This window comes from Tympanuchus pallidicinctus, unplaced genomic scaffold (genome assembly GCF_026119805.1).
Source record: "Tympanuchus pallidicinctus isolate F22 unplaced genomic scaffold, pur_lepc_1.0 scaffold2, whole genome shotgun sequence".
Taxonomy (NCBI): domain Eukaryota; kingdom Metazoa; phylum Chordata; class Aves; order Galliformes; family Phasianidae; genus Tympanuchus; species Tympanuchus pallidicinctus.
This window is the reverse complement of record NW_026294721.1, coordinates 11,357,039-11,369,069: the sequence shown is the minus strand read 5'-3', so window position 1 is coordinate 11,369,069 and position 12,031 is coordinate 11,357,039. Positions and strand designations below refer to the sequence as shown.

Here is a 12,031-nt window from a genome sequence, read left to right as displayed (position 1 = left end):
GAAATAACAGCACGTTTTGCAGCACAAAAGCTTGTTTCCTGCATTTCTCCCCAGCACATACACTCTATTGCAATTTTTACACAAGTGTTCCTTGACCTTCCAAACAGGCCTTCCAGAACAGGACAATGAAAATAAAAAGGAGGAATATTTTTTACCACACTGTCTTTTAATTAAACAAAAAAGGGGATAGTGCAAGTGAAATGTACTCTGGATTTACCTAACTTATAGGCCTTACACAGGGAAACGCAGGGAATGAAACACAGAAAGAGCTACCCAAAAAATGATTGTATTTGAATATATTTTTTCACGTTAGAAAAAAATTGTTGCAAAGATCAAAACTGGAACACTACTATTTTGGGGAATAAGAAGGAAAAGTGTAATTAATATATATTATTTTGCAAATATAGGAAAAAAAGATAGGCTCTTCAGTATCAGCAGGAACGCTTACAACAGTCAAGCAAGTTGAAACAAACTGCAATTTCTCCTGTCACTGCAGAAGGGTGACATTCTAGCAATCTTAGACATTTCTAATTGACAAATTCCAGCTCTGAAACATCTAAACAATTCTAGTCCACTACTTTAGGTATCTGCAAGCTAACATGCAACCAAGTACAGAAGAAAAAAGTCACACATCAGCAACTTTCTGCAATTTTCTGGGCTGCCAACCCTAATGATTGCTGACAGTTGGAGAAGACCTCTGTTCTGGTTCTTCACCATGCTCAGATCCAGCCATTCATTTTTGTTATAAGCCAAACCTATGTTCTTCATGGTGAAATAGCAATGTGTTAGCTATTTCGAATTATTAATGAGTATATTAATGAATACTAATCTGTAGGAATGTATTAAAGAGTAATAATCCATAGGATTAAGCCAAATCCATCAGGAAAACATTAATTTATTCTAACACAGCAATAAAGACATAAGATTGTATGCCACTTCTTTCTTGTTACACTCCTACTGCTTAGGTGTACACCACTGCCAAGTGTGGGGTGAGCATCTGATCAGCTGAACAACTGAGATGAAGGAATCACCACAGAAAACATCTCAAAAAAGTGGTGGGAATTAACAGCCAACATCAGTGCCTCTTTAAACACCACACAATACCTCATGGCATTTTTTTTCACTGTAAACAAGGTTTTGGGGGCAGATTGACATCTTCAATGTAGTGCTGAGATCTCACATCTCTAGCTTGAGAAGAGATGGGCCTCTCAAGGCAGCAATAATGCAGTAGTACACCATGGAAGATGAAAGCTACCTGAGGTGCATGGGGCCACAGATGAAAAAAGAACCAAATCTGCAAGCCCGATGGGACAGACCCTAAATTTTCGTACTTCCAACTCTTTAGTAAAAAGTCAACAGATTCTGTGGTAATCAGCATGAGCAGCATGCTTGCAGAAGATGAATATTGTTGAGTATTCTTTAATGGATGTAAAATATTGATCTCCTGATGAACAGTGAAATAGAAACATGAAATGTTATGATTACCATCATCCTTGCATAAAATTCCCCACAAATACAGAGCAGAGGGATAATACATACAGCTCTTTTTTTAGTTTCATAGTATAGATTTAAAGTATTAAAGCCAAAAGCAGGCTAAGCTGCTGTCATTTAAGATCTAGGACTCTAAGCCTGTAAGAAAAAAAAAGGCATTTTTTATGCTTGGAGCATAATGAAAACTCTCCCTCCTCCATTCGTCTTTCTGATATTAGGGTAAATGTCATTATTTGGATTCCAGGTCTAAAAATTCTCTTGCTATTTCAGCCGATCTGTTTTGACCCACATATTATTTGAGGACTCTGTTTTCTGAAAACGTATAGCTGCATCTGACAGAAAAAAAGGACCAAGCATTCTGATACACATGTACATGTATGCTTGCTAAGAGCTTTACCCTCACACAATGAGCTTCACTCCTTACACTGCTGTTAGTGACAAGTCAGACAAGAAAAGCCATTTTTCCTTCTTGTCCTTATTTTACGGAACAGAAAACTCAATGATGGAAAATTAGGCCACAAGGCCTTCAGAGCAGAACAAATGCTTGCACATTCCTACCAGAAATGCGTGCAACTCAGAGCTCAAATACACATTCATTAACAGTGCAGTGAATGCAGCACCATTATAGTAGCTGAAATCTAGATTTGTTGAGCACACAGTCTGACCTGCAATGTGCAAGCAGAGATGTATGCAAGGAAAGGAACATCCCTCCACCTAAAGCAAAGCTCTGCTTAACCTGAGTTACACACCACAGGGCTTTTGTAACACTGGCCCCATTGCCATTGCTCCATGCAGCCAGTTAGTCATGTTGAAAACTAACCTAAGGAGGAAATGTTTTCCGAACACCAATAGGCCACATTTAGGGTTAAAATTGTACTGTGCTGTGTAAAGCAGAGATTCTCAGAAAGGGGAGGCAAAAGGTGAGACAAGTGTCACCACCAAAGTGCTTCCACCATGGGAAATAAGGGTTTCAGTGGCTGAGCTCCTAACACCAGCAACACCAGCAATCCACCCTGGGGGATCTACAGTTGAACTTCCTTATGTAAGAAGACCCACAGTTGGCTACAGACAGCACTTTCAGGGATGGATTTACAGTCTGTGTTGCTGGCAAGACGTTCCTGATATCTTCTACATGAAGAAGACACTTGTCTCTAAACTGTTCACACTGCTTTCCCCTCCTTACTGATAATTATCCCCTTGCCAACCTCATGATGCTTTCAGTCACTAGCCTGTCTCCACCTGAATCCCCAACAGTCTTCTTTGTAAACCATTCTGGTCACTTTCTCATGCTTGACATACATTCTCTATACATATCACTTAACTTCCAGCCTCAGGACTCTGGAATTTATAAAAACATAAGGCATGCTATACTGTTTGTTTAGCTGTACAACTAGGAACCACTTAAAAAGCAGAAAGAAAAGGAATTCCTGAATAACCAGACATCTTATCTCAAATATGCAACCCAGAAACTGGAGGGTCCAGGTCTGTCTATCAGTCCAAAAGCCCCGGCACATGTTCACAGATGGTTTTCCACCCTCCCTTCTCTGCTGTGTCATGCATGGCACTGGTTTTAAAGAAATTGAGTTGATCTCTGGATGCTTTATTCCACGTGGCACCACCTTGCACTTGATTTGATTTGATTTTTTGCACCAGTCAGTTAAAAAAAATGAAGGTCTTACCATGCTAAAAGCGAATTTAAGTGATCTGGAGTGGTAGGATCAGGGCTCAGAGGTGGTGAGGTCACAAAAGCTGCAGCCTTGGCCCAGTTTTTGCTCCAGTAATGCGTCCCATCTGTCCCCAAGCTGGCAGTGATCGGCTCTCCAAAAACAAGGGGACCTTGGGGAAAGCAAGGATATACAGGAACTGATTACAATCCACTCTCTTTCCAGCACATTACAGATCTTGCTGCATGCTGCCATGTATAATTTATGCATTGCTACATGGTCAGTGTAGCCCCCAGAAAATAAAGCAGCCTTGGCTTTGTCTGCACGATAAAAAAATTAATCAGGAAGCTCTCTGAGCTACACATGCTTTTGATCAGGATATTTACAAAGCTCTCTTTTTAATCCAGAAGGAGACAGTTCAGACCTGCTTTTAATTTGTACTATTTTAATCACAGCCACGTTCTCTCCATTGCTGTGCTTTGGAGTGAATGTAGGTGGAGGATGGGCTCCTGACAGATGCCTTTCTATCACTCTGAGGTTAGGCACGGCACCAGCAGATCGCAGCATATGGTTCCGCCAGCAAACTCCAAGTCTCCAGGAACATAAATATCAAGATAATGTTTAGCTCTTTGGCTTCCCCACATTGCTCATACACCAACCAGGAGAACAGAGCTGATTCTCCTGCCTGTCTTCTCCATTCTCAAGTGAAATGAATGGAAAAGTAACTTTGTGAAAAAGATGGAAAAGTGTGAGTCTGCTCTTACTTGGTTTAACCTTTGTTCTCATCACCTCTATAAACAAGGGCAGGAGGAAGAACAGAGGCACTGTAGAAATAGTCTGAAAAATGGAAGAGCCGGAAAACAAGCAAGAAAAGAAAAGCAAAAAGAACAGGAAGGAAAAGCATGGAAAAACAGTGACAATTCAGTAGAAAAGAGAAATCATTAACATGGTGCCATTTGTAGCAGAAAATGAGGATTACAGAACAATGATTAACTGTGAAAGAACAAAACTTTTCAACACAAAAGGGAGTGAATCTCCCCACTGTCCCCATGCTGAGCTACACCTTGTCCCACTGCCTTCAAAGAAGACCTGAGTGTCCCAGTATGGCAGCACTTCAGGTGCTGTTTCTGTGATGCAAAGGTTCCAGCAAGCAAAGGCAGCCTCAGAAGAGGCTGCATCCTCTTCTGTCCCTTTTGGGTGTTTTTTAACATGGCCAACCAAGCAAGGCTGACTACAGACATCCCCAATGCATGTTACTGGTGGTCAGCCTCCAACAGCAAGGATGAGAGCAAGGATCAGACACCTCATACAGCACATCCACTGCCCAAGCCACTGCAACCTAGAATTAACCCCTCACAAGGTAACAACCTGAAATAAAAGACACAGGGAATGTGCCAGGTCTTGTAAGAAGGTGAAAATTTAAAGGTGTAAGTTAAAGGTGAAAGGAAACCAAAACAAAGAGTTACAATGCAATCCTGAAGAGGATTGGGGTGCTTAAGAGTTCGTGGGGAGAAATTATCTAAGAAGGATCTCTTTTCAGTTTAACCAGTCCTAAACACTTAATGTCTGTGACTGGTGTCAAAGTGTACTGATCAGTCTGCCAGTAACATTTTTTTCCACCGAGCTTCTATACAACACAAAATCCAAGTCTGAGGACAGAAAAGGAACTCTCTTACCTCTCTTTCTGGCCAGTGCAATGATATCAGCTGCACTCTTACTCATCACCTTGGTGATGTACACTGGGCAGTTTATTCTACTGGCAATGGTGATGGCACGGAAAACTGCTTCTGCTTCAAGCTGAGGGGAAAAGGAAGAAGAATTTAACTGAAAAAGCAGACAAGAAAAAAATGAACTGGAGGACTGAGCCATATTTCTCATTGCTTAGCAACAACTCTTCAGGAACAGATTGTTTTTTTTCACAGCAGGATATGCAGGAAAGCAGGAGCTCCCCCAGCATCACACACCTCTTGTTAGGAGTAACCACTGTATTTAGCTGTACTTGTTAAAGGGTACGGTTGGTCTGGTGCAAATACAGCTCCCTGCTCCTGAGGAAAGATCACATGCAGGTGACTAACAGGGCTCCTTCTTACCTCCCTCTCAAGTCTTCAGACCTCTCCCTGTACTCTGCAGTTGGAAGGAGAACAAAACAAGGAACAGTGCCTCAGCTCAGAACTCGCCCTGGCAGCTTACTCTCTGCAATCTTTTTGTAAGGATAAAAGGACAGTGAAAATAAAGTATTCTCCAACAGCAACATCAGCATTATGGACTGAATTTAGCCCACAGTCCACAAAAGCCTTTGAAACATCTCCCTGTATGCATCAACACAACCTCCTACCATAGAGCTGTTTGGGACACAGGCACAAAGCAGTCATCTTCAGGTGGAGGTGCACTGTATGCCAGTGACTCTGAGGCTCCTCTACCCAGTCATCAGTTTTACATCTAGACAGACTCACAGTATCAACATTTTAGTACCTAACAATCTGTTGAAATTAAACATACTGACTTAACAGTGCAGTAATTTTTTTCCAAAAGCTGTGCTAGACAAAGCTGAACAATTTAGCCTGCCAAAACCATACTCCTTACTTCTTCACAGTTTTGTAAAATATTTTTTTTCTTAAAATCAGACTATAACTTCAGATTCTTAAATGACTTCTATGGCAACATTTGCTCTCAAATCCCCAAAGACAGCCACAGAAGTCTAAGGAAGGAACACAGGACCTCTGTGCACCACTGACTGAGTCTGAGGCCATCAGATGGCAGTCAGAAATTCCAGAATTGCAAATGTAGATTTTCCTTAGGTCCTTACTCTCATTAAAAGGAAATGCCTCAATTATTTCAGAATAATTTAGGTGGAAGTTAAACAGGAAAATGAAAAAAAAAAATACATAAACAGTTCAATAGAATGTGACCAATTAAGTTTACTCCTCTTGCCTTGGGGAAAGGTTATATAAAGATCTGCAAACCACAACAATCTCTTCAAGTTTAGCCTCATATCTCCAGGGACTTGTCTCTTTAATCTTCAAGGAAAGCAGTCACTTACCACTACCCCCATTATGCCATCAGCAGCCTGAACTGTCTACATTAAGAGACACTGACACATCTCCATCCATTCCTTCTCATTAAGAAAACCATTTCCAGATGCCTGAGATGATCCTTGCAATGTCTAGTTTTATTACAGGACAATCACATAAATTGAGCTGCCTTGCAGCGTCTTTCCATCCTCATATATTTGCATTTCTACTGTTTGCAGTACTATTACAAATGTTTCTGCTGACATAAATACAGATTCATAAGTTGGCACACATATACACATGGAATATACATACAGATGTATCTAACAGGAGGTTTTAATCCAAGGCATTTTAATCAATCTGGTAACCTAAAAGTCTAACCCATAAGCAGTACTGTTGGTGCTCAGCCTGCTACGCAATCATCAAATCCTGGAGTCAGAGCACAGGGTTCAGAAACAGAAAGAAAGAGAATAATTCTGGAAGTGGCCATAGGACAAACAGGATGCTGCCTCCCTCCATGCACCCATCTATCATCTGCATGTATAGAGGCCAAGCTGCAGTACTGCATGCTAGACAAAGTCTTTCCATGAACAAGATGAACAAAACCTCTTACCTCCTCAGGCCTGCTCAGGGCATGTCCCTCTGGTCCCGTGATTCCCATCTCCAGGATGCGCTTTTGTTCCTGGAACAAAACAGATAAATACAACAACTAAGTACAACAACCACTCCAGGATGAGATTCTTGAACCACTTCCCAGAAGATTAAAAGCCATGTTTTCTGATCATCCTTTTCCTGTGTGTACAAATGTAGCTCTGTAAGCCTGCTGAAGTCTCCACTGGCCTAGGAGTCCTATTTGACCAAACACCAGACTGAACAACAGGTTTCAACCAACATTTTAAGTAGTAATTACGGATATTCCCATCCTGCAATTCTTTCTTTACTCTGTTTCTGCAACCTACAAAGTGTTGTTATGCTCATTAAACTTTCAGCATTACATTTCTGTATGGCTTTTTTCCTAGAGTGAATAACTAACATTATCTTTTTATGGAAGCAAAAAGCCCTACTAGGGACCAATGGAGGTTTGTCACAAAAAAATTATGCTATCAAGCTTCACAGCAAAGTGATCAATTTTTTTTAAATAGAAAAGAAGCTTCACTGAACTTTCAATGTAAGACCGAGCAATGGTGTTGGAATCAAGCTCCTTTGTCATAGCAATTGCTAATTCAACCACTTCCAACCCGAGTTTGGTACTGGTCTACCAATGGGCCCAAAGTGGGAACACAACAGCTGATGCACCTCAAAGCCCAGCCTGCCATGTCCTCAGGTCTCTAAGAAGCAGACTTCAACAAGTGCAATGTCTCCAATACAGAAGAATGTCCCTGAGAGACCAGGATGGAGTTACTTAACATATTTTACTATGTCATCTAGTAAATATTTGATCCCAGGCCTCCCAGAGTGCAAAGCTCACACATTACCAATTACTCCAGCAAAATCTCAGTAAGTTAACACCCACACATACTTTTGCCTTCACTCCAAGTCAAGGCTGAACAGCCATTTAACAGTAATGCATTAATCTGACTGTGTAATGAAGATTATTTGGGTTAGAAAATCATGATTTTTCATAGGTACTCTTAGAAATGGATGTTCTAAATCATTACTGCAACAGCTCTGAACACTGCAAGTTAAACACTTCAGATAATTAAAATACAATAAAAAAAATAAACAGTTGCATCCATAAATCAAAAAATAGCAAGACAGCACAGGATGTCAACACTTATGATAGAATACATTCATATCCTGAAGGAAGTCATAAAATCAGATCACGTGATATAATTACTAACATAAGAGGATTTGATAGAGCTAACAGCATCAAATATTTGATAAGATCAAATTTGAATTTTCACACAGAATAGTCCAGCAGAATATCCAGCTTTGTTTTTGCCATTCAAATGATCCTTCTAAATAAAAGGAACTGATTGATTTCCTAAAACATGGCAATGCTGGGAAAATATTTTCCTGTGTAACATAATTCACATTTCTTTACAACTACGTCTTTTTCTAATAATTCTTTCTTGTATGCTCATATTCCATTGTTGTATATTAAAGCTGAGCAATGAAAAATGTAACTGAAACAGATTTCTACCAAAAATGCAGTTCCACAAGTGTACACTGATTTTAATAGGACACAAATCAAAACATCACAGATGCCATTTGATTTGTTTCATTTTGCCATTCCTACAGTAATACTGACTTATGTATTGATTTTCATTCTACTGGACGTTTTGTGTCATGCTAACCTTATGAATGATATATTCTGACAGTTTTAAATCATTCTAATCTTCATTAAAAATCAGCAGTTTTTCCTCTCCTGAATCTCTCCATATGGTTTTCACCTGATTTCAGTGGGAGAAGGACACTACTGTGCTGCATGTGCCTCCTGACTCCTCACTACTCTCTTTTGAGATCAATGGTTGCTTGGTCAAACTTGATCCAGGGAAAGAAGGCTCTCAAAGGCAGTAAATTCTTACCAGCTAGAGAAAGGACAGAAATCCCACTAAGGGAAAAACAACAAAATAAACCCTTAAGGGCAAGAGTGCTTACACACTCCACAAAAATTCAAATATTTGTATCTCATGCAACAATATGTCTTCCCTAATGTAGAGCTCAAAGACAGCTTGTTCTTAGCTACTGTAATTTTCCTGTCAGCTCTGTAGTTTAGTCTTTAGGTAAGCCAGCTAATAAACTAATCAGCTCACTCAGAGGTTCACAGACCTCTGATGTGCTCTGCACACAGACAAGGGATCTGAGGATTGAGATATCCCTACAACAGCCTTAAAATATTCATCTGCCACAGATATGTGTGATCATAACAATACCCACTCAGAACTCTCCATTCTGTTCTACAAGTGAATCCTCCCTTGGAAAGATCAGAGGAAGGTTTGCTATTGATTACAGTTCTTGGGATATCTCACAAAGTGAAGCAAAAATCACAGTTCACTCACCTGAGCTATCAAGTCTCCATTTTCAGCATGCACCAGGATGACAGCCCCAAGACTTTTTAGAAAGGTAAAGGCTTCATAAAGCTGCAGGTAGTGCAAAGAAGGAAACGCTGATTAATAAGGAAAACATATTAACACTTAGGCAACTCTGTTCATCTCCATTCTGCTCCTTCTATGTTGGTAATTCTCTATGTGAATGGCATATTATCTCCTTTTTCCACAATCCATTTTTGACATATTCCCAGAGTTACACTGCTAGGCATCACCTGGCCCACCTCTCATACACCATGCCTGCCCAGGACAAGCTGTGCCTTTCTACACTAATACAGGGTCAAGTCCCAAGTGATGCACATCTCCCTCAGACATGGTGGTTCCACAAGCTCCTTCTATTCCCCATGCCTTCCACATGGTGAATAATCTCTTTTCCCAAGTTTTATCAAACACAGTAGATAAATAACAAAGGTCTCCTGCCTACCTAAAAAAAAAAAAAAAAAAAAAAAAAAGGATCCAATTAGATGCACCCAGATGGAATGGGAATAATCAGTAGACTACAGATACCCCTAGTACAGCCAAAACACATCCCTTCTGAAGTGCAGGCAGTTTGCATCACCCTTTAGAGCAAATGGTGTCAAGTTTTCACCAGTACCTTCTGTACTACAATTAAAAGAACTCGTATTTTCTCTAGAGCATTCTTTTGTTTATTGCTAAGATTATAAACCCATCCTCACAAAATGAAAATTGTTGATCCTACTGTATTTAAGTGAGGATTTCTGAGATAACTGAATTACCACACTAGTGAAATTCTAGTTCTCTTTCTAACAGTTATTGAGCTAATACGATCCTTTTATAAGCCAGACTTCAGCAGCATGGGAATCCATTTTTCAACTACAGATCAAATCCTGAAGATGTGGTTTCTTCACTGCCTACTTTTGCCTTAAACAGAGTAAAGGCATTAGTTCAGCTACATTTAATATTTTGCTGTATTACTTCTGATAATTTCAACAGTGAGTTGAATTTGGCATGCACTACTTCCAAGAGAAGGCATGTTATTTTGTCTAAAACTGCAATTAAAGCCACATGTACTGGAGGTGTAGCAACAGTTATTTAAGAGACTGAGAGCTACAGCTCTGGGAATAAGTACAAATAAAACATTTTCTCAACTGAATAAGCACACATTATCATTACTCACAGATGTCATTGTCCATTTACAATGACCTGATACTCATGAATGGGAAAGCTGAAGAGTGTGGAATCTGTAATGAGCACTGGACAAACAAGCTCATTGTTATCTCCAGCCCTAATGAGAAAAGGCCACCTACTCCGTCAGCAACACTATTAAACCTTTTGCAGCAACACAGGAACTCTTCAAATCTCAGAACTGTCACTGCCTCATGTGCTTCATCATTTTCTCCTTTTTTGACACAGAGTTCTTGAATGGCAACAGCAAAGTAAAGCGGAGGGCAAACTCCTGAGCAGTGCTGAGCAGCTGCATTGTTGGGGACATTAAATGATCCCTGCAGAAGTTGAATGCCATACAGTCCAAAGAACACATGCAGATGTTAACAGCACTGATCCTTCAGAGAAAAATAGCCCTCCGGTGCAAACCCCCCCCATTGCCACTCAGATCAGTGGGAATGTTGATCTAGGATTCAACTTAACAACTCCTCAGCTGCTGGCAGAGAGATCACAGAAGAAAGGACAGATCACAGCAATGAAAAACATTCAGAGCAGTACCTGGCTGTCAGACATTTGGTAGAGATCCTTGTAGGCCATGTAGACTTGAAAAGAGTTAACACCTGTTCCAAGACAAAATGAAAGACACTGCCATGTTTAGTGGATTCCTAAACTGTATTTGAATAAAATCAAACAGGAAAAGCAGATTATGTCTTCAGTGTTACCAAATAATGTCATAAATAAAGCAGGCTACACAGCTGTATTACGGCTGCTGTGACTAGGAGCCTAAACCCTTTCTTTTCAGAGGGAATTTGCTGGACTCTGTGGATTGCCATGTTCAGCCCTGGAGCAACACAGCCATTACTGCAGATAAGATTGCTAGGAGCCAAATTACAGACAAGTGACAGTGGCTTAAACAAGCATATAAAGTTCATAAAATGTCAAGAAACTTGCAGGGTACAAAGTTCTATACATCACTTTTTAGGTTTCTTTAACAAATCATGAAAACATTTTAGTATGACCTGGAACTGTGCTTTTAAACACAGATAAACTTCCAGTTATGCTTCTTCAAAATGGTGAAAAGCTGCAGAAATTGTGTCTGAACCAGCAAGCTGACTTGCTTTTTCCTGATCCTGCTGTCCAAAGCACCCAGCTGAGCTGATGGCAAACAGAATTAAAGCCTGAAATCAGATACAAGGGCAGCTTGCCATACCTCACCCTCCACCTTCCAAAGCTGGAAGGATTTATGCTGGCAGTGATACAGAACCATGAAAGATGACAGCTCCAAATTTTAGAAATCAGTAAGAAAAACTAGTGTTGAGTGTTGGTGGCCATGTATCAACTGTATTCCACTATGTTTCAAAAATTTCTTCAGAGGAATTATACAGCTTCATGTTCTAATATAGAATGGGAATTCCAGATCTCTTCTGTTTATATTTTCTATGATTTGAATTTATATTAGTCTATAAACTTGCCTTTCTTTTTAGTCTACTGACAATATCCCCAGTTTGGCACTGGGTCTGATCTCACACTTCTCCAGCCCAAAAGAAAAGTCAATTCTAAGTTAAGCCGTGTAAGCTGCATTTCAAAATAGCTGTTGGGAAAACTGAGCTTCCTGTGGCAAGAGGAAAAAGGAGAGTTGTGCATGTTATGTATGTTGGCTGTGTTGAATGAATAATGCTCCCTGGTTACA

The 12,031-nt window shown here is 40.1% G+C and overlaps 1 protein-coding gene across 2 annotated transcripts in view; it reads right to left on the bottom strand.

The window, feature by feature from the left end:
* CRMP1 (collapsin response mediator protein 1) overlaps positions 1–12,031 on the bottom strand; it is a 43,104-nt gene that overhangs the window by 8,293 nt on the left and 22,780 nt on the right. For both annotated transcript variants that reach the window (XM_052681657.1, XM_052681658.1), the window contains exons 5-9: positions 10,900–10,961; positions 9,169–9,249; positions 6,780–6,848; positions 4,832–4,952; positions 3,171–3,327 (exon numbers count right to left, since the gene is read on the bottom strand). In XM_052681657.1, the coding sequence (XP_052537617.1) occupies positions 3,171–3,327; positions 4,832–4,952; positions 6,780–6,848; positions 9,169–9,249; positions 10,900–10,961 (490 nt within the window). The remainder of the gene's footprint in view (positions 1–3,170; positions 3,328–4,831; positions 4,953–6,779; positions 6,849–9,168; positions 9,250–10,899; positions 10,962–12,031) is intronic.